Source organism: Kryptolebias marmoratus, linkage group LG8, assembly GCF_001649575.2.
Source record: "Kryptolebias marmoratus isolate JLee-2015 linkage group LG8, ASM164957v2, whole genome shotgun sequence".
Lineage (NCBI taxonomy): Eukaryota > Metazoa > Chordata > Actinopteri > Cyprinodontiformes > Rivulidae > Kryptolebias > Kryptolebias marmoratus.
Genome location: NC_051437.1, coordinates 11547874 through 11567589, shown reverse-complemented (window position 1 = coordinate 11567589; position 19716 = coordinate 11547874). Strand labels below are relative to the sequence as shown.

Sequence of the window (19716 nt, the reverse complement as noted above, 5' to 3'; positions counted from 1 at the left end):
GCAGCAGAGATGTTATTTTTGAGTTTACCTTTTTTGTTGTTTTTGTTTACAAAACCATCTGACTCTTTAATAAAATCTAGATGCACATAGCATAGCAATTTTTTTATTTTTTTTTGTCTAGATTTTAAGGCGATTTAGATTTTTACATCTTCCGGGGGGCACAAACTCACATCAGCAACAAATTTACAAGACAATTTTTTATTTTTTCTTCACATGTCCATTTATAATATATACAATATGTAAACAAGAACAAGACAAGCTCAACACTAACATGCGCACAGAAAATATATAGGGCCAAAAAGCAGTGTAATATTTATGTCTACCCAGTTCATGGACACAGTTTGATCTGGATTTACATCAGCTTTGGGGTACCGGCTACACAAAGACTTCACTCAGAGCTGACATTCATGTGAAGAATTTCAAATAATTCTTTTCAAACACATAGAAATGTGATTGCAATAAACATACTATAAAAACCATGTAACACTATAAATATTGTTCAGGTATCTTCTTACAAAAACTATGTACATTTAAAATTTTTTAGTCTTTTGAATAAACCATATTTTTATGCGACTATACAACATAGAACTACAATACAAAACTGGTATGAAACAAATACCACCACTAACAAGACAGTCATGATGGACTGAAATGCAATCTTTAAGCCTGTATTACTGAAAACACTTTGGCCGTCATGAAGCAAATGTGGTTTAAGCCAAGGACAAAACTTCGGTGAGTCAAAATGTCTGTGATGGCACCATGCTAAATGTGTAATAGTTTTGAAGGCTGTTTCAAATGTTTTGTCTCACAATATGGAGAACGATCAACACAGTAAAACAGCAGCGAGGAACTTTAGAGCAGCATTGAAAGAGACGATGTAGAAAATATCCTGTGGGTTCAAACGATCCCGCTTGGAGCTGACAGAAGTGGTAACAGAGCTAACACAGAACACAAAACTACAGTATGAAAACAAAGACTCACTTTTTATTTCTCAAGACACACTTCTTTCACATGATGACTTGACTTAAACACAGATGTGGAAACTGAGAACAAGAGGGAAAAACCATACACTGTCCATCAAGCAGATATACAAATGGGAATGAAAAATAAAATTAAAAAAAAACATTAAAAAAAATAAAATAAGTGATTTGTCACGAAGGTGCGGGCCTTCAAGCACCGAGTTCGAGGCCATGTGCCCCACACTGGCTGCACAAAGTGTGCCTGTAGTGTAGCAGTTAGGTCACAGTAACGCCAGCACTGTCCTTGCTTTTGTCCATGTATGAGGGGGAGCTGTTTCTGTCTGATATCGATCCTGCGCACAAAGGAAGTGATTGTGTGGCAGGGGAGTGGCCTGATGGTTTGACTGCAGGGTCCGAGTTGGGCTCTGCCTCTGGTTCCTGCTGAGACGCTGTGGCTAGCAGGAAGAACAAAGTATTACATTAGAACATGCACACATATATGTACTGACTGTCATCTTTAAGGGAACCCTGAGAATTCAAAGTTCTTGAGATGAAGTCTTTTTACTCTCCTGTGAAGTTATGCACTCATCTTAATCATACAGATAAAAACGTAATTATATTCTATACAATATATAACTAGCAGAAGTAAATAACATCTATTTCTTGCAACCTTACTAACCTAAGTCCTACATACAAAATAACATTTTATTTTGCATTCCAGTACGTGACAAGAATATTACTAGATGAAAACAGCTCTGATTCAAATATTTTCTATATTTTTAAACAACATTTTTTAATATTGTACAGTCTTTCTGTGCTATCTCCCATCTGACTTTTCTCTGTAGTATTTCTTTAATTCTATTCAGCAGCAGCTTCAGTACTGATTTTTTGCCAGTTCAGCTTTTCAACCAGTTTGTGTCAAACATGAAATATATATATATTTTTTTTAAAGCTGACCTACAAAGCTAAAACGTATCTGAACCTGAGAAAGCGTGGGCCCAACAGTAGTCGTTACCTGACTGTGTGCAGGACTTCATGTGTTCAGGCCAGTGGGCTTGCTGGCAGGGGTAATCACAGTAACTCGTATTCCAGCAGCAGTAGAAGATGGCCTCCTTCCTGCAGTTTGCACACCACTGTTTCTTTTTGGTCTCGTCCACTGCCTGCTGCTTTTCCAACTCCATCTGCTTTTTCATCTCGGCCACCAAACGTTCTCTTTCCTGCTCCAGACTCTGCCTCATTTCTGCCATTGTCAACTCTGCATTTACATAAATACGCCTATGTAAATATATACGTTATACATCTGCAATCACATAGTATTATTACATTCCTGGAAGCAGGAAACCTACCCAAGTTGTGCTTCATCTCTGACAATTCTTGTTGATGCAGCCACTGGAGCTTTTCAATCTCTATCCTCAGCCTTCGAATCTGTGGAAAAACACATGTTGAACACATATTTATGTAACAATAAAAAGGTAAAAGACAATACACCCTCTGTCAATCCTGGGAATGTAATAAATAAAATAATTTTGGTGCTCTAAGGACCAGAACTTTGGATCAACATCATGCAAAAACTAAACTAAAATACAGAAGCAATGTGTTACAAACTAACTGCAGCTTTGAATAAAAATTCTGGTTTCCTTTTCATGCACCATTTCAGTTCGGTCAAGATCTGAACTTCAACAGCGCTGTCACACTTTGTCATCCTTTCAGCCATTTTGTTGTGCCTTCTGTCGTCTTAAATTTGGCTCTAGAATACATCAGTGCACAGAGAAGGTCATGGTAGATTGATGGTGGCTGCCAAACAAGCCCAAATCAACATCACATCAGCACCGAGCCAAACAGCTGGTGTTATGCGTTTATGACAATATGAATGGTGTTACGGTGAAATATATCAAATCTGGTCTCCTCTGTCTAAAGCTGTTCGCATCGTCCGTGAGAACAAAGTCGTCTGTCAGTCATGTGGTTGCGTGACGAAAATAGCGTCATTTTGTTCTCGTAGCAGCTTCGTCTGCCGCTTCTTGACACAAGGCCCTGGCTGAACTGTTTCCCACCAAGTATTGTGCGATTGGTCAGAAGTTTGTAGGCGCGTTTACTTCCGGGAAAGCACCCGGACTCCAACGTTGTCATTTCGCTTCAAGTACTCCACTTCCACAAACCGGTTGTTGGTTGTAGTATGTGGACAGTTTTGAAGAGCAGTTGGCCGAGTTGTTTGGAAAATATCTACATTTTTACGACTCTTCAAACAACATGTTCTCCTCCTCATCATCACTTGTGAACTCATAATCGTACATCTCTGCCAAGCTTGATGTCGCCGTGTTTACTTTTGTTGAGTAACCACACCCATATGCGCTTTGAGGGTGACGTGTCCTGCAGTGGGAGGGGTTTTCCCAGGAGTTCTGCCCCGAGTGTCTCGTTGACTATGAAAGGTGTGTGCGAAAACGAACATCTGGCAACCATGTGACCGAGAACCAACTTCTTGACTTCTTATGGAGTATGCCGGAGCCTTAAAGGACATTGTTCAAAAAGTCTTATAGTTTGGGTTAGATTCAACTTTGCAAAACTCTGTGCTTCCATGTTTTTGTTTTAAACCCAAAGAATCCATAGTTCTCATAAACGTAAACACTGAATGTCTTAACTGAGGCATGAGGAGTGTAAAATAAATTTTGCTTTTATCTTTAATGCAATTTCTGAATCCAACCTTGGGTGAACTTGCTGGTGACAATGTAATATGACATGTTATCGTTTCCCTCAGGTTCTATTTACTACCCATTTTGAAACCCAGTAGTGACATGATTATCATTTGTCTAAATTTCATTAAAAATTTTAGAATTCAAAGAGGGTGGGTTTGCCTTTTATTATGACTGTATTTTATTATTAAAACAAATTAATAAGCGCTCATTCAAATGCCAAGTTTACCTCTGCAATTGTGTTTCCTGATGTGCTTTTAGAAAGATCATTGTAGATTTCAGTCATTGTCCCCTTTATTGTGTCCATGATCTAAAAGTTGAGTAGGAAAAAAAAATCATTACGTTTTTATTGAGACAAAGTCTTGCATCTTGAGTAAACAATGCCAACAGAGCAATAACTACATTTATAGTGCCTGTATATATATGTCACATGAAGTATATCCAAAAATATAACCTGTCTAATAATCTAATTTTAACAACAGGGTTAGATTTCCGACTTACTTTGTTTGTGTATTTGGCAATATCTGCTGCTACATCTGCTGAGACTGTAGGGATCTGCAAGTCCCCTGACACAAAAGAGGAACTTGCAGATGTGACCTGTCCAGCTGCTGACGAGGACGCACTCTGAGGCGAGTCTTTCTGTTGCACTGCAGATGATGATGATGATGATGAAGACAACAGCTTTAAATACAGCTTTTCTGTGTTCATGTTACATCAGGGCAGATAAGTAGGATGACGTATTTACCTTTGACTGCTTGTCTGGTCTGATAGCGAGTGCTGGAGGATGAGTTCTGCTGCTGGGACTGCAGCTGCTGCGGGCTGCGTGTCTGCGCCTGACTCTGGGCCTGCGTCTGCGCAGCTGGCTGCTCTCCGTGCTGCTGCTGCCTTTGAACCTTCTGCATGTGCCACTTCTGGGATGATGTCTGAAACTTGGTTGGACTCCAAACGACTGCCCGCTGCACGGCCTGGGCGGTCTCTTTAGGCAGCAGTGGGCGCTGTTTCTTTACAGCTGTAGGTGCCGGGGATGTTGTGGAGACAGGTGAGGAGGCACTGGTAGATCCACTGGTAGTCGGGGCGACACTGGGCTGGCCAGATGCCGCGCCAGAATTAAGGTTGGCTGCTCCGGCGGCGGAAGGTTGCGAGGAGTCTTTCAGGTTGGAGGCAGTGTCTCGTGTCGTTGCACCTGATGAAGATGACGGCTGTTTGCCTGAGGAGAAAGAAAGGAAGAGACATTCTTAATGTCTTTTCTTAAGAAGAGTCATTCTGGGTCTTTAAATGCAGTCCTTTAAACACAACAATTGAAGCCACTTTGAAGGATATATTTGGCAATGTTTGCACTTCAAAAAGGAATAAAACTACTATTCAACCATTTCTCCAAAGAGTCAACAGACAAAAGATTCAGTTTGTTGTAAGATATTCATAAAATAAATAAATAATCATTTAATGGAAATGTATCTGCCCATTGAAAGTAAATATGCCATCCAAATAGTTGAAAAACTACCAAATTTTTAGCCATCAATGCCAGCAGATCTTTTGTGTTCACAGCCATTATTAAAATTAATGGATGCTTGACTTCTTGTTCTGACGTGCTCTGGTGCAAGGATAATCGGCGCTGAAAGAGACGACACAGTTTTGACCTTAAGAAACCAAACACTGACAGAAAAAGGTGTCTCCTGGTATCCTCTTTATAATTTATTAGACACCACAAACTGAACGTGTTGCTTGCAAACACAAGCACATGTCATGAATGCCTTTCCTACAAGCCATTTCCAATCAGTGTTTGATTCAACATGGTTGTACGGAGAAACATTTATGCCATTAGTATTTTTTTTTTTTACTAGAATACCAGAGAAGTTAGAGCTCTAGATAAAAATTCACAGAATTTGACTTTTAGAATTTGACACTACCACCAAACCTTCGTCCAGCTCCTTTCTATTCACTCCGTGCTTTGACTTTCAGCCTGGCAGATGAGGGGTTTTATCTGAAAGTGTTTTTGGTTTTCTGTATTTCCTAGCAGCTGACACGTCTCAATGAGATTTCACACAGGCAAATGACAGGATCACAGAACCTTTGTCTTTTTTTTCCAAACACCCCATTGCTTTGCAGACATTCATTTACTTCTTTTGCAGCACATTAAAAAGGTCTGTTATACTGAAGCTATGTTAAGTAGAAGCTGATGTAAATAACATTACGGTAACATTTGATGAAAGGCTAATCTGTCGAGCTGTCTGTTGCAGAAGACTAACAGACTTTATTATGGTGTACATGAGAGGAGTTGTGACATGCTCCCACTCGCTGAGCGTGCACTCTAACATTATGACAGAAGGATTTTATTTTCTACCCACTGCTTTACAAGTCGCATCAGTCACAAAGAAAACGTCAGGATAAAATGCACTTTAAAGTCTCACCTTCCAACTTGGCAGCACTGGACTCTTTGAGAGTTTTGGCAGCAGAGGACCCCTGCTCTCTTCTCGGCCTCTTGGATTCGCGGCCTCCATGTTCATCTCCCAAGTCAATGACGAGCTCTCTTTCAGAGTCAGAGTCCTGCTCAGCCGCTGATGCTGCAGCTGCTGCCTTACCCTCCTCTGACAGTTTAGGCTTTTCAGGGAGGGGCTGAGACTGGAGCGTCTTGGGCTTGTCCTGCAAATCCTTATCTGGGACACTGCTGCCCTGCTTCTCTTTAAGCAAAGGTTCAGAGGTGGCTTTATCCCCTGTCCCTGCGACTCCCTCCTTACTCTCTCCCTCTGTGCTTGCTTTGGACTTTTTCCTTTCCACTTTGTTCTTGTCCTCTGGTGTGGAGCTCTTTGGCTTGTGTTCTTCATCACTGAGATATTCACTGTCACTTGAGTCCGATTTCTCAGAGTCCTCAGTGTCACTGTGATCCACATCTTTATACACATCTTCAGAGATCTCATCAATTCCTGTGTGAAAAAATTGACATTTTCTTGTTTTATGCACCACATCATTTCTGTTGTAAATGATTAAAGATAAATCTAAGATTTTCTTGGTTGAATTAGTTAAACTTTGACCACCTATCTAACCTAATGCTAGACATCAGTTGTTCCACAGAGTAATTCTTGACAAAATGTCTGGTCAAAGCTGATCTAAATTAATACTAGGTTTGAGACATAATATAAAAATGTTTTTTTTAATCAAGGTATCAAATCCAAATGATTCCTTCAAATAGCTGCTGAACCCAACAACTGAAAAAACATGTATATGTACCGAGCTGTGCCTTGCAGCTTTCGATAGTTTTGTCCAGACTCCGGATGGGTCTTTTTGGAGCAGCAATGGTCGTTGACGCTGCTTGTTGTTGTTGCTGCTGCTGCTGTTGTTGCACAGTCTCACTTAGCTCCTTCAGATCCATTTCAGCCTTCACTCGATCTAATTCAGACAAAAAACTCACAAATTACTTGGTATAATAAAAGTGATGGCATGTTGACTGGAAGCCTTGTGATAATGTACCAACAAGATATTTGAGCAGGTGATACTGACCAAGGTTGAGATTAAGAATGCCACCTGTCCCTGTAGTCCTCTCCTGCTTGGGCACCAGTCCAGAGTTGAAGGGCTTTGGACTGCCCGTCACACTGCCGGCAGGGCCCAACTTCCCTGAGACAGGAGATGCTGTAATTATCAGATTTTTTAAAAAAATGCAATGTTAAAAAGCAATCGTGGCATCCAGGGAATTGCAAATGTGGAATGTATTTTACCAGTGCAGTCCATGGATTCCTCTCCTGTGCTGTAGTGCAAAGCAGGATTCCTGGTGGTCTTCTCCGTGTCTTGCTCTCCATCAGACCCGGTGTGAACTGAGGAGTTGGTGCTCATCGGGGACCGGGGCATGTCCGTCATGGAGGCCCGCCGACTGATAGCGCTGGGTGTGGAAGCCTTGCTGAGGATCATCTTAGGAGATGAGTTTATATCGAAGTTAAAGCGAAGTTTATCTGGTTTCTCGGTTTTCACCGTCCCGGCACTGGGATTGGAGGGGTCCAGTAGCATCTGCAGTTGGTTGTTGGGTGTGTAGGGAGTGCGAAACGGCGCGTAGTTAAAGACTCCAAATTTCTTGCGTATATTTTCTACGTAGACTTCCATCTCTTGCATGGCACTGTTAAAAATGCTCTTTGTTTTCTTTACAGAGAAAGGGATCTCTTTGGACATCAGGTAGCAATTGTTGATGGGAACCCAGGCCCTGCGTGGAATAGAGCACAAAACACACCTAATTAATAACTTCAATTTAAAAGTAGCATTCCTTGAAGTGTTAAACAAAAATGCTGCACAATCAGTTAGTGCTCAGAGTATGTGCTGGGGACGACTCTTAGCTACTACCACACAAAATGTTAGCTCAATATCTGTAAAAACTGTTGAGTTATAGGCTTGTTTGGGTTTGTTAGCTTTGTTTGTTTGTTAGCTGGAGTGGCCGTCTTGAATTGGGTTGACTACAAAAGTTAATCATGAATTATTTTCCCAACAAATAGACTAACAAAGAACACACACACACACACAGACAATGACATGATCACCAGCAAAAGTAAGGGAGGTTAAACTTGACCAAAGTTTACTAACTCCCTGTGTAGTGCCCAAAGAACATCCCACCTGTCATGTTGTCCAAAGAAGCGGGCATCTACTTGTCCATCCTTTTCTCGAAGTGCTTTTGCTGGCCAAAATGGAAACCCCTTCAGCTTAGCCCAGACCAAGGGGTGGGGCTGACTCTGTTGAAAAAAAAAAAAAGCAAAGTAATGCAATGAAGTGCCTCTGAGCTCTGGAGACCAAACTACTATGCATACATTAAAAGTAAATATTGTTTTAAGACAAAGTAAAGACTTACACATGGCTCACAAAACCAGTTGTCACGTTTTTGGCATGAAGACAGGTAGCACTCAGGACACACCTCAATCTCATTCATCTACAAAGGAATTTTAAATAAGAATTTAAATTATTTGTGAATTAGATGCTTTCACTAAAGTGTTGCCAGCAATACGTCAGGAAATTGCCTTTACCTCGTGTTCGCAGATCTTGACAATGACTTTTGCGGTTGCAGTTAGTTTGTGATTACCTGAAACAAAGTCACGGGTCGCGTTTATACGTTTTGTAAATTTGCACAGTGGGAGGATTATTTGTATCTGTCAAAGTGCCGAACCTCCATTATAGATGATACAGTTGTGTAAGATCCATTTCATATCAGCAAGAAAAGCCTCAGTGCAACCATACATCTTCTTTTTGACATTCTATTAAAGTGTAAACATAGGATCAGGGACAAGTGAGCAATTTCAGAGTAAAAACTGGCCTGATTACCGTTTTGAATACTTGTATTTTCATTTATCTCTCTGTTTTACATGTCATTTGCTTCATGTTTTCACTTTCATTCCACCAAAATCGAGACTTGGAGCCTGTTTTCGAGAAATACTAGTACCTTCTCTATGGTACTCAGGTCCATGGGGTGAAAGATGTACTCTGCGTAATCCGGGTGCTGTTCCAGAGACACAGGTTTCTGAAAAGGCTCAGTCTGCTCGTTTAAAAAAAACAAAATAAAAAACAAACAGATTTAATAGCCATAACATTTCTCCTGAATGTGTTTCCACAACTTTCAGTATGAAAAGTCCAACTCACTCTTGTTAAAACAGAGATTATGAAAACTCTCTCTTACCCCGGGCTGTTTGATCTTCTGGAGTGCAAATTTCAGCAGGTATGAGAGCTGGTCTATTGTTAGCATTGTCATTGCCTTGCTCTGGGTTTCAATGCATTCAGCAACTGTTATTTTCTGAAAAACAAAATGTTCACGTTAAAGAAACTTTACATTTCACTCAAATAAAAAAAAAACCTTCTATGAATTAACAATAAAGCCAAATAAATATCAACTTTTAAGTTTCTAGTGCATAAATTAATTAATTTAGCTTGTAAAACTGAAAATAATTCTCTTTGAGTAAATAAAGGTCGAAGCTTAAATAATTACATACAAGTATTAGTTATGCTTTAGAGTCATGCCATACATTATTGGCCAAAAGTCTGCAGGTTTCTGGATCTACTACAGACTAAAGCAAGTGACAATTTCTTTTGTCAGACTGAAGCTGCTCACTCACAGCTTCAGTGAGACACCTCGTTTTGTCAGCTAAACATGCTTAAACCTAACTATTTGCGCTCACGCACACACACAAAGACACTAGCGTCTTCAGCGTGATACCTCACACTCTGGACAGAACCAGTCGCCCTCGGGCTCGGCTGGTAGTTTGAGGCACTTGGCGTGGTACACCCTGGGGCAGAGCTCACAGCAGAGCACCTGGCCCTCGCGGTGGCACAGCCAGCAGTAGAAGTCATTCCTGCCGTCCTGCGGTACAACATCAACAGGGTCTGTGGTGAGTGCTGGCTGCTTCATATAGTAAAAGGGACCATGTCTTAGCTCTGACTGAAATGCAGGCAAGAGAAACAAGGGGTAGGTTTCAAAAATCACGCAGGAACACAAAAAAGGTGCAGTGCAAAATAAACAAGGCAGTATTAGGGGTGAGGGTGGGGGGTGGGGAAGCAGGGGAAGCAGCACAGGGGGCAATAAAGACAACAGAACCAACAAAAATGTGCTTTATGCAAAAAAAAAAAAAAGCAGATTATCCAAACTCACTCACACCAAAATATGGTTTAGAATGTGAGCTTAAAAAGTGACAGTAAATACAATGCATGATGTGGACCTCTGCTAAATATCGAATGATGCTGATTGTTGTAAAGTTTTATTTCTGTCTGCATAAATGCTGGTGAATTTCAGTTTTAAAGCCCCACATATTTCAGTCCAAATCAACTTAAGCTTACACAAGTACTAAAGTTCAACCTACAATAAAAAAAGATAACATAAACTATGCTCAAATCAAAGAAGCCAAATTCATTTTTCATGATCAGGTGAAGCAAGCCCAGAAATAAAAGGCATCTCTCACCACACTACTGATGCTATAATGCCAATAAATTCAAGAAAAAAGCTGGACCAATTTGATATATAGTGAGGAATGTCACGTTTCAGCAGTCATCAAAAACAGAGAAAGCAAAAGCCTCCATAGTAACATGTTTTCTGAGCTAACCGTGTGTTTACGTCACAGCTACAAACTTGGTGTCCTATCGCACACAAAGTAACAATCTTTCATTCTTAGATTAGTTTATTTAAGCTTCTGTCTGTTCTGCTCACCTAGGCAGTTTTGTTAAAGGTGCTTTGGACCAGACAGTTCTGACCTGGAAACTCTGAGGAGAACCAGGGACTGCGAACTACACACCTGCTGAGGGTTTTACTTCTGTTTGTGCTCATACTGCCATTATTATTATTATTATTATTATTATTATTATTATTATTATTATTATTATTATTATTATTATTAACACTAAAGCAATAAGGAGGTGGCTTCATTACAGAGTATATATCAGTACAGTATGTTACTCCACTGTTGACAGATTAACTTTGTTTTATATCGTTTTAAGGCTGATGCTGTTTGCACGACAAATGTTTCATCAGTGTATACTCTGGGATTTAGGGATGGCAGCTGTCAGTGCCGTAGTCATGTTCAACCTATAACTACAGTCACATTACAGATGGTCCCGCTTTTGTTAGAGAAGTACTAGTGCTGACAAATGAGCTTAGAGTCCTTACAATTCATGCAGTTTAGATACAAATGAACAAATTAAAATAGCTTCTGTATTAGAAAGCATCTTTGTCTTTGTGTAGGAGACCAACAGCACTAATGCACATTGTCAAAACTGGTTGTTGAAAGGCCAAATATCTAAATAAAGCCACGTAATCTTCCTGATGCAAAGTAAGGACACTAAGCCTTTCTTCTCTACACCAACAACTAGCAAAGTGTGTGAAGGAAAGGGGAAATTTATCTTGTCCCCCCACCTCCCGATTATTTTACACAAAGTGTAAAGTAATCTGTTTGTTAGTGCAAGTGCAAACATTGGTCACTTTTTTGATTATTTTTCTTATTAAAAAATGTCTAAGAAAGTAAAAAAAAAGAGCCACAGTGCTTTTTCTTTTACATTTCTGAAATTGAACAGTAAAATATATCAATCTAATATAAGTGAGCCTTTTTAAAAAGGGTCACACTTCTCTCACAACACTGTTTTTGTCTTTGTGTACACAATGCTCAGTATTTGTGTGAAACTTCAAATTGGAGGATGGAAGCAGCTAAATATCTAATTTCTACCCTTTTAAGGGGAATAAATAGTCAATAGTCATTTACTGCAGAAACTTAATGATGCTACACGGACAATATCTCAGCTGTTTGTTTGGTGATAAGCCATCCCTCAAAACAAAAAAATAATTTTTTCAGAGTTTCTCTCATCACAGCACAAAAAGAGTAAAGCTAACAAGCTCACAGAATTGTGGGAAACAAACCAGGAATGAACAGGAGCAGATTAAAATACTAATCAAACAAAAGGAAAACATTTTAGCTGAAGAGCAAATGGCTTAAAGTACTTTGCTCTGGTTGTTCTGCTTGGATACCAAGAAACAGAAAGCCAATATTAGGGGAACAACTAATTATCTTATGTAGAACCAGGGGTATCATTTAATACTGAGCTCTGAAAAGCTAACGAGAAGCTAAATCAACGTTTGGCTGCTGTATTCCTGTTAATGAGACTGCTGATATTCAGGTTTGTGTTGAAAATTAGACATGTCACTAGCTCCAAACTACATAAAAAAGGTCTTAAAATTTCACCAGAACCTGACAGAAACTTAAAGTGAATGTGTGACAACCAGCTTTTCAGACCCCACCAGTTCAGTAAGTTTACCGTGAGAATAATGGAGCCCTCACCTGGTCTTTGTTGCTACTGTTCACGGCCCCTGGCTTTTTCTTTTTCTTAATAGGGCTGGGGGAGGTATCAGAGGGAGAGTGTCCATTGGAGGAATGGGTGGGACTCGACACCTTTCGCTTCTGTGGCGGTGCTGATCGTTCCGCTGACCCAGGTGGATCAGGGACTGGGTGGATGTAGAAAAAAAAATTGCACAGCAAGAACTTGAGTTAACATTAAAGTACAGCAAATTTCAGCTCAAAAACATAAAAAAAAAACATGCAGTATGACAGTAATCCAGCAAGCTCTATAATAAAAGGATGAATAAACATAAACTATAATTCATTGGACCCATTACCTCATATTCTACAAATGCAAACAATGAGAACTGTGGGAGGATGTCCACTTTTAAGCTAATTTCACCTAAGAAACAACGGATTCAGACTCATAATCGCAATTTCATTAACATCTAATTGTAATAGCGTCACAATAATCGTAAAATTACTACTGAGAGCTCCAGCTACATGTATCAAAACATCACATGAGCCACACAAATGGCTAGCAGGCTTCATCTAAACCAACAGACCCTGTGTTGATTCTTGATACAAACAGGCAGACAGGAGTCACCGTGGATTATCATTGCAGTCCTAATGGCTATCAAAAAGCATCAGACTCTGCTCTCAAAACGGCAAAAAAAAAAAACCCTCAATGTTTTCTGACTCCAATATGTTAGACTTTCTAATGAGGCCTTAAGAGACTTACCTTTGGATCGCACAGAAGCGTCCATCCCCTCTACCACATCAGACTCTGCCTTCACCTCCTCCTCAGCCAGACTGCAGAGCAACGAACATGAGCACACAGAAACACAGGAAGAGGGGCAAACACAGAGTCAGAGAGGGTGTTCAGAAACCATATCGGCGTAACAGTAAACAAGTGGAACACCACCTAAGGCACCGGGTCCCAGAGGATCTGTCAACAGGGACTCCACGGGTTTCCACTGTTAATGCTTTTACTTGATTTTGTTGCATCTTTGACTTTGAGTCAGCTGTTTAAATCCTTGCTATATTTGCAGTGGAGGGGGAAAAAAAAAAAAAAAGGAGCCCAAAAATGTTCTTTATGTTCCAAGGGAGAGAATGGCAACGATCACCATGGCAACACTCCTCTTCGCAAAGAATAATTTGATATTCACAACAAAACGTAGGGCCATTTAGCCAACAACTCCGAGCATCCCCGTTCTTCGAGAGACGTTGCCGTTCGAAGATTTCAGCCCAACCTGGTCCTAACCTTCACGTTTTGTTTATGGCAAATGACGAACAGACCTATAGTAACGAGAAAGCTAATGGGAGTTGGCCCATGCCGCTGTAGAGAACAGCCTCTCGTGGTGGTACCTTCTGGTACCTTTCAAGCCCCTTCAGTAACAACAAGGTACTCCCAAAGGATTTAGGCCTTTTCTTGGAGACAGTTATTAGGATGCCGTTGTAACAGTCGCCGAACCGTAATGTGTCCAAACGTTATTGGACTGAATCTTTACCAAAAACGTGTTTTTTTATAATCTCTAAATTCTGGCTCATTTGCAGTATACGGGGATTCAGAGCATTCATATTCATCCGGGTTTCTTAGATCTCATTGCAAATAATCAATCTCTCATTTATATGTTACAAAGCGGCACGCTTCAATAAACCCAATTTGATGAAAAATATCTTGATTTTTTTTTTTTTTTGGTTTTTGCTCCTGCAAAGCCTCTCATTTCCTCTGAGAAATTAAAAAAGGGAGAATAAAGAGGCAATAAATGAGGGTCTCTGAGCTTTTGGCTGCTCCCTTTTGTCAAAGCAACGGAGGGACTCGTTCCAAGGATGTACCCTTTATTCAGAGAAGAAAACCCTCATGAGAACCCCCCGACAGGTCACACACGCGATCGGTTTGTGGCTTTGGCTGCAGCTCTGGTTTCCAGCTAAGAAGATGAGGATTTAGGCTACAACTCAAAAAGTTGACCGCATTTGTTGAAAATTAGATTTTCACTTGTAAATCTAAATAATGTTCTATGTCTTAAAAGGTACTTATTGCAAACTATATAATCAAACACAGTGAAAGGTTTTCCTGAACTATTTCAAATGGTGTAGTTTGAAAAAGTTTACCCCAGTAGGATTTCCAAATATATTGATATGTAATTCTGAAATGTAATCTGCAAAGTTTGCTCAACAAATCCAACTGTAAATATGTACCTATACATTAAAATTATAGAATTTCTCAATCCTAAACAGCTCTTCCATGGACGTCACCGTTGTTAAACTATTTTCAGTCACTTTAGCGGTTTCCGTAGGTAAACAAACATGTGGTATTTGGCTAAGTTCACAAATTTTGTGTAATTTGTTTTTAAATTTAAGAATACAATCGTTGATATGAGGAAAAATGTATAAATTTTGATTCCTACTTTATGAATTTCTTTTGACCAGCCGTCATGACATTGCAATGATCACCTTTCGGGTTTTAATTCTAAAAGAAAACAAACAAAAAGTTGATGAAACGTCTAAAAAAGGTGGGCGTAGGCAAAATACAAGCCTGAAAAAGCATAAACCAAACTCAAAGATGCAGACATAACAGTTAGTACAACTAGAGTTCATTTGATTCAACCTGAATGTTTTGCTCAAAATCAAAAAGTTTGAACATCTCTAAAGTTCTTCTTTTTAACAAACAAAATCATTAGGAGCATACTTCTGTTTTTTTCTTTTCAGCTTTTCTGTGTCATAGTCACAGTCCGTCTATCAAACTAAACCGCCAAACAAGGGAGGGGAAAAGGCTTGCATTGTCTAAAAAATGTCAGAGGTCTGGACAGAGTTTCTTAAGAAATATGGCACATGGGTGTCTTGTTTCAGCTTGCCAATAGCCTCGTGCACACACGCACGCACACACACACACACACACACACACACACACACATTTGTAGGCACACACACACCCCTACCCCTTCAGGGCCTTCCTGTTCCGGACTGAGTGAACAAACGAGGCCCACATGAAAATAAAAAACGTTAGCCAAGTCACTCTGCTATGTGGACCACAGCTATGAAAAGAGAACATTTGCTTTTTTGCAGCCCAGATCAGCAGGAAAAAAAAAAGAAAGTACCACAACCTTTTTCCTCTATACCTACTTAACACAAAGACGTTGATGCAACTACCAAGACAGACAGGATGAGCAGGAGGAAAATATGGAGGATGATCCAAAGGGCATTTTCAAATCAGGAAATATGATCCATCACACAAGAAGAGTTGGGTGGATAAATCCTCTGCAGATTCTGATGTATATTCCAAAAAAAGATCAGGTCTACAAAATCACAGTATTCCCCTCTGCAAGTACTGTAGTACCTGATGGACAAAAAGGAAACAACACTGAGTCACTGCCTTCAGATTCCACTCCTGAGAGAGACGACCAGGGTTTTCTCGTCACAGAAAATGGAGGCCACAGCTTCCTACCCTCCCCCCTCTCCCCCATCCCCCACTCCACAAGGCTCACACTCAGGCACTGGCACATCCATGCAGGAGGACCAGCGAGATCTGTGGAGATTACGGTCCAAAATATTTTCTCAAAACACGGCTGTGGCGAGGCGAACCTTCGCAGCTAATCACAGAAGCAGAGAGGAGCAACACAGAGCGGAGACACAGGAAAATCCAGCAGCATGGGAGAAGCACTCATCTGCTTTTTTTTTTTTCCCTCCTCTCCCCTCTCATGTTTTCGATCTTGGTTTTTCTCCTCTATGAACGTTGCTGTCATAGAATAATTAGATGTCATTTTCGAGATGGAGAAAAAACATTGTAAAAACCACAGTCAGATCCAGACAAGCCCGTTCTCTGTATGTAAAATAAAACACTGCTTGTATATATCGAACAGACGACTGATACGAGACTATAGAAAACAGTCAGAAAAGCCATCCAGGGAGAGCACCACATTGAACTGGGACTTAAACTCCTTTGGGTTAGTAGCAATGGCTTTAAAAAAAAATTCATACATGACACAAAAACCCGAGAGAGTGTTTGGTCTTACAACACGACAAAACTGACAAGTCTAACATTCACATGCAGTTAAATGGAGAAAATGCATGCTATTAACTTTTACTGTTCAGAATACTAACTAAGACATTAAAGATTTCTACATTTCACAAAACAATCTATTCTACTACATTTAGATGAGTCTTCTAGCACAGCTCCTGAACCTCTATTGCTAGTATGTAGCGTATATAGCATGTATAAAAGAAAAGGTTTGACCTGGATTTTATATAAGGCTGTAAAGGGTGAATCAAAGATGGCTGTGGAATTTTCCAGAAGGCCCTTGCTCTCCCTGCTGCTTTCCCTCTGATTGTCAATCTTTAACCTCAGCTCTCGCTGCAATTGGCTGGAGGGCCAGCAGGCTGGAACGCCATTGGTCGGCTGCGCTGTGCCACACAGATCAGCGTGCAGGCTCCCCTCTTCCTCTTAAAAAGCAGTTTTGCTGCAATGCAGAGATTTCCCCCTGCATTAGACAACTCGGGTTTTCTTCGGTTTAGATTGCCCCCTTTTTTTCTGATTATGATGGCGTAAACCAGAAGGGATTCATAATGGGGTCTTTTAGGAGATTAAATTTATGGTTGTGATTAATAAATAAATGGCTCCACGATTCAACATCTGTCACCCTGTTTACAGGCTGCGCTGCTACAGATAAGAGGCCTTGACAATTTGTTCTCAGCACCGAGACCTTACACACCGTATGTACACATCCATGTAACATCTATATTACATGCTCACTATGCTAATTATAAGTACCGGGTTGGTAGTTCTCACCAAAAAAAGTCTAATTATTGTGGTGTGGATGAAAAGGCAGACTGTAATGGTACCATTTTTAGTTTTTCTTTATTTTTTGTAGATCAAAAATGCCTTGTGTCAGCCCGCAAGAGAAAGAGATTGTTCTTTGTTTCCCCCCCACACAGCAGAGACTGCTATAATGGTACTACATGACGTAACCAAACGTATTATGCTTTCACAAATGTATTTTGACATGGCAATCATTTCCAAATTGTTATCATGCAGCTTGTGATTTGTGTGTCCTGATTGCGTTTTTATGATACATTTCACTCCTATTTTACAGAATACTTTGAAATGTTTCTTTCTGACACTAAATCTTGACTTGAATACAAAACTTTGTTTTATACATGAATATTATTTCTGCTTTGTATGTAAAAAAAAAAAACCCCAGAAAGAATACCAAGTAGCAACAGGAGGCAGAGAAAATAACACAAATGAAACCCAGCAAATCCTCACAGGCGTTAAAGTATTACATAAGCATGTCGCACACACAAAAAAAAAAATCCTGTTAAGTCTTGTGTTGTGTCTTTGTCCTGTTATCTGATACGTGAAAAGGAGGTTAAAGTTCTTCTAAAATGAGCTCTCAGAAGACAAAATGGCCACTGAATGTCTGAGTAGAGGAAGCAGTTTCACACTGGAGTTAAAGACGACAGGGGCGTTAACCTTCAGGCCCATGACACTAATAAGAGCCATGCAGTGTTTTTGCGTTTTATTTCCCAAAATCAAACTGGAAAGAGGATTGTTTTGAACGTAAAGGGTCGTTTTGTGTGTTCACACTACGAGTAGTATGAAGAGTAAAAACTCCAGTATCCCTGAAGAAGTTCTAACGTGTGCATATTTCAGTCCCAAAATAGTTTTTACAGACATTAAACATTTGTTACTTGTGCCCTGCGCTCCTTGTCCTCCTACCTAGCACATATGTTGCTGTTTGCCTTTCTTCCACAGGCCTGGCACAAGACAAAAACCCAGAACAGAGTCAGTCCACCTACAAAGGGTACATAATACCCCCAGCCCCCATGCCCTCAATACCCATCCCCCATTCTTTTCCTGCCAGGCTACAACACAAGACTGCCACAAACAGAAATGACACGTCGGTGCCATTTTAAATCCAGTTATCTTTTGCATTCTAAAAAAACGAAAACAGGTTTTGCCACGTTCTCCCTCCTGTATGACAGCCTGGTTGTCTGGGGCACCCATGTGACCCTGGGACACAGAGAGAGAGCAAGGGTGAGAGTCGTTACCCAACCCCCCACCCTCAACCCTGTGGAGCGCGGAGGCCTGACGAGGCCTCCAATCCACCCCAGCTCCTCCTCCTCCTGCTCACACTTAAACTGACTTTAGGTGTGCACATTCATCATTAGAAACCAAAAGTCGCCACAACAGCAAGAAGGAAGCCATGTTGTTATGAGAAGGCTGAGATAAAAAAGACAGAGCTTACCTCTGTGGATGCATGGCTGCCTGACACAATGTTATGTCAACACTTATAAAACATGGAGGACACTCTCAGCCCTCAGCCGGGGAAGGCTCCGCTCTTCAGGCAAGGCGATCAGGCCCCAGCGATGTTAGCCAGATCCTGACTGGTCGCCTTCCTCGCAAGCAAGATACAAGGCCGCGCCTGATTGGCTGAAATGTTTCCTGAGTAATTATCTTTGTTCAGTGCAGGCAGGGGCAGCACTGTGAGAGTCAGAGACAGGGGAAGAAAAATGAGCACAGAGCTAGGTCTAAAACCACACAATTATACACCGAAACTGAGTATTTCTGACATACAAACCCTTTGTAACAGTGCTTTGAAGCTTCCAAGAGTAGAATCTGGTGGTAGCTGTCTCAGCTGAAGGCTCAAAGAGTGGAAGTGTCAGCTTGTAGAGTATTAGAAGCAGGACACCATGGCTTCTCTTCACCAGCCTCCATTTTTAATGTGGAGAGGGCCTTTGTTTAAACTCCTCCCTCCCACTTGGCTGTCTCCAGAGAAAAACAGGCTACAGCTCTTTTACCTATATTCACAATTTAGCATGCAAAAGCAGAGGAAGAGGCAGAAAAACATACGTTAGATACACTTACTTTCACTATAGGTACATTGTGAACATAAAGACCAAGTTTTAAACTAACTACTCATTTAAATGTGAGACTCTCTTGTTGTTGCTTTAAAAACCCTTTACATAAAATACATCAACCCAATGCCAGTCAATCAAACAAATAAGTATCTAGTCAAAGTTTGGTATTGTGCAAAAAAAATAAACTTAGGTCTAACAAACACGTCCTCTTGTCCGTCTCCATACAAACAATAATACGATCAATTGCTGACTGGGAAATAATGGTTTGTTGCTGATCAGCAGTTGCACTTCAGTTGAATAAAGATCTAGTTTTTGACTGACTTTTGGACCTTTAGTAGGACATTTATACTCAGCAATGTAATTTAATGCTAACAAGAAGAATGAAACCTTTTACATGAAAACTAAATGTGCACAACAGACCTGTGTAGTACATGA

The 19716-nt window shown here is 40.4% G+C and overlaps 1 protein-coding gene across 4 annotated transcripts; it reads right to left on the bottom strand.

The window, feature by feature from the left end:
* Nucleotides 1-182: 182 nt before the first annotated feature.
* Nucleotides 183-19158, bottom strand: LOC108232019 (protein kinase C-binding protein 1). 4 transcript variants are annotated; one of them, XM_017409485.3, is made up of 21 exons: nt 19002-19158; nt 18669-18904; nt 13163-13233; nt 12424-12587; nt 9822-10043; nt 9288-9401; nt 9054-9146; nt 8781-8868; nt 8641-8696; nt 8469-8546; nt 8237-8352; nt 7357-7832; nt 7142-7270; nt 6872-7030; nt 6055-6567; nt 4392-4853; nt 4148-4293; nt 3876-3956; nt 2306-2384; nt 1975-2214; nt 183-1414 (listed from the first exon to the last, which is right to left on the bottom strand). In XM_017409485.3, exons 2-21 carry the CDS (start codon nt 18680-18682, stop codon nt 1236-1238), a joined length of 3480 nt encoding a protein of 1159 aa, XP_017264974.1. In that variant the 5' UTR covers nt 18683-18904; nt 19002-19158; the 3' UTR covers nt 183-1235. The 4 variants fall into 4 exon arrangements, with proteins under 4 accessions (XP_017264974.1, XP_037832992.1, XP_037832991.1 ...); XM_037977064.1 differs by having other exon boundaries at nt 9822-9965; XM_037977063.1 differs by lacking the exons at nt 18669-18904; nt 19002-19158 and adding an exon at nt 14832-15497 and having other exon boundaries at nt 9822-9965.
* Between the last annotated feature and the right edge of the window lie 558 nt (nt 19159-19716).

Bases quoted from the DNA above. Each gene is read 5' to 3' on its own strand.
- LOC108232019 (XM_037977062.1), bottom strand. From the start codon at position 14,860: ATGACGGCTGGTCAAAAGAAATTCATAAA. The intron at 7,833-8,236 runs GTGGGATGTTCT...TATTCCACGCAG, and splicing joins TTCTTTGGACAACATGACAG to GGCCTGGGTTCCCATCAACA. The intron at 6,568-6,871 runs GTACATATACAT...TTTTTCACACAG, and splicing joins AAGCTGCAAGGCACAGCTCG to GAATTGATGAGATCTCTGAA.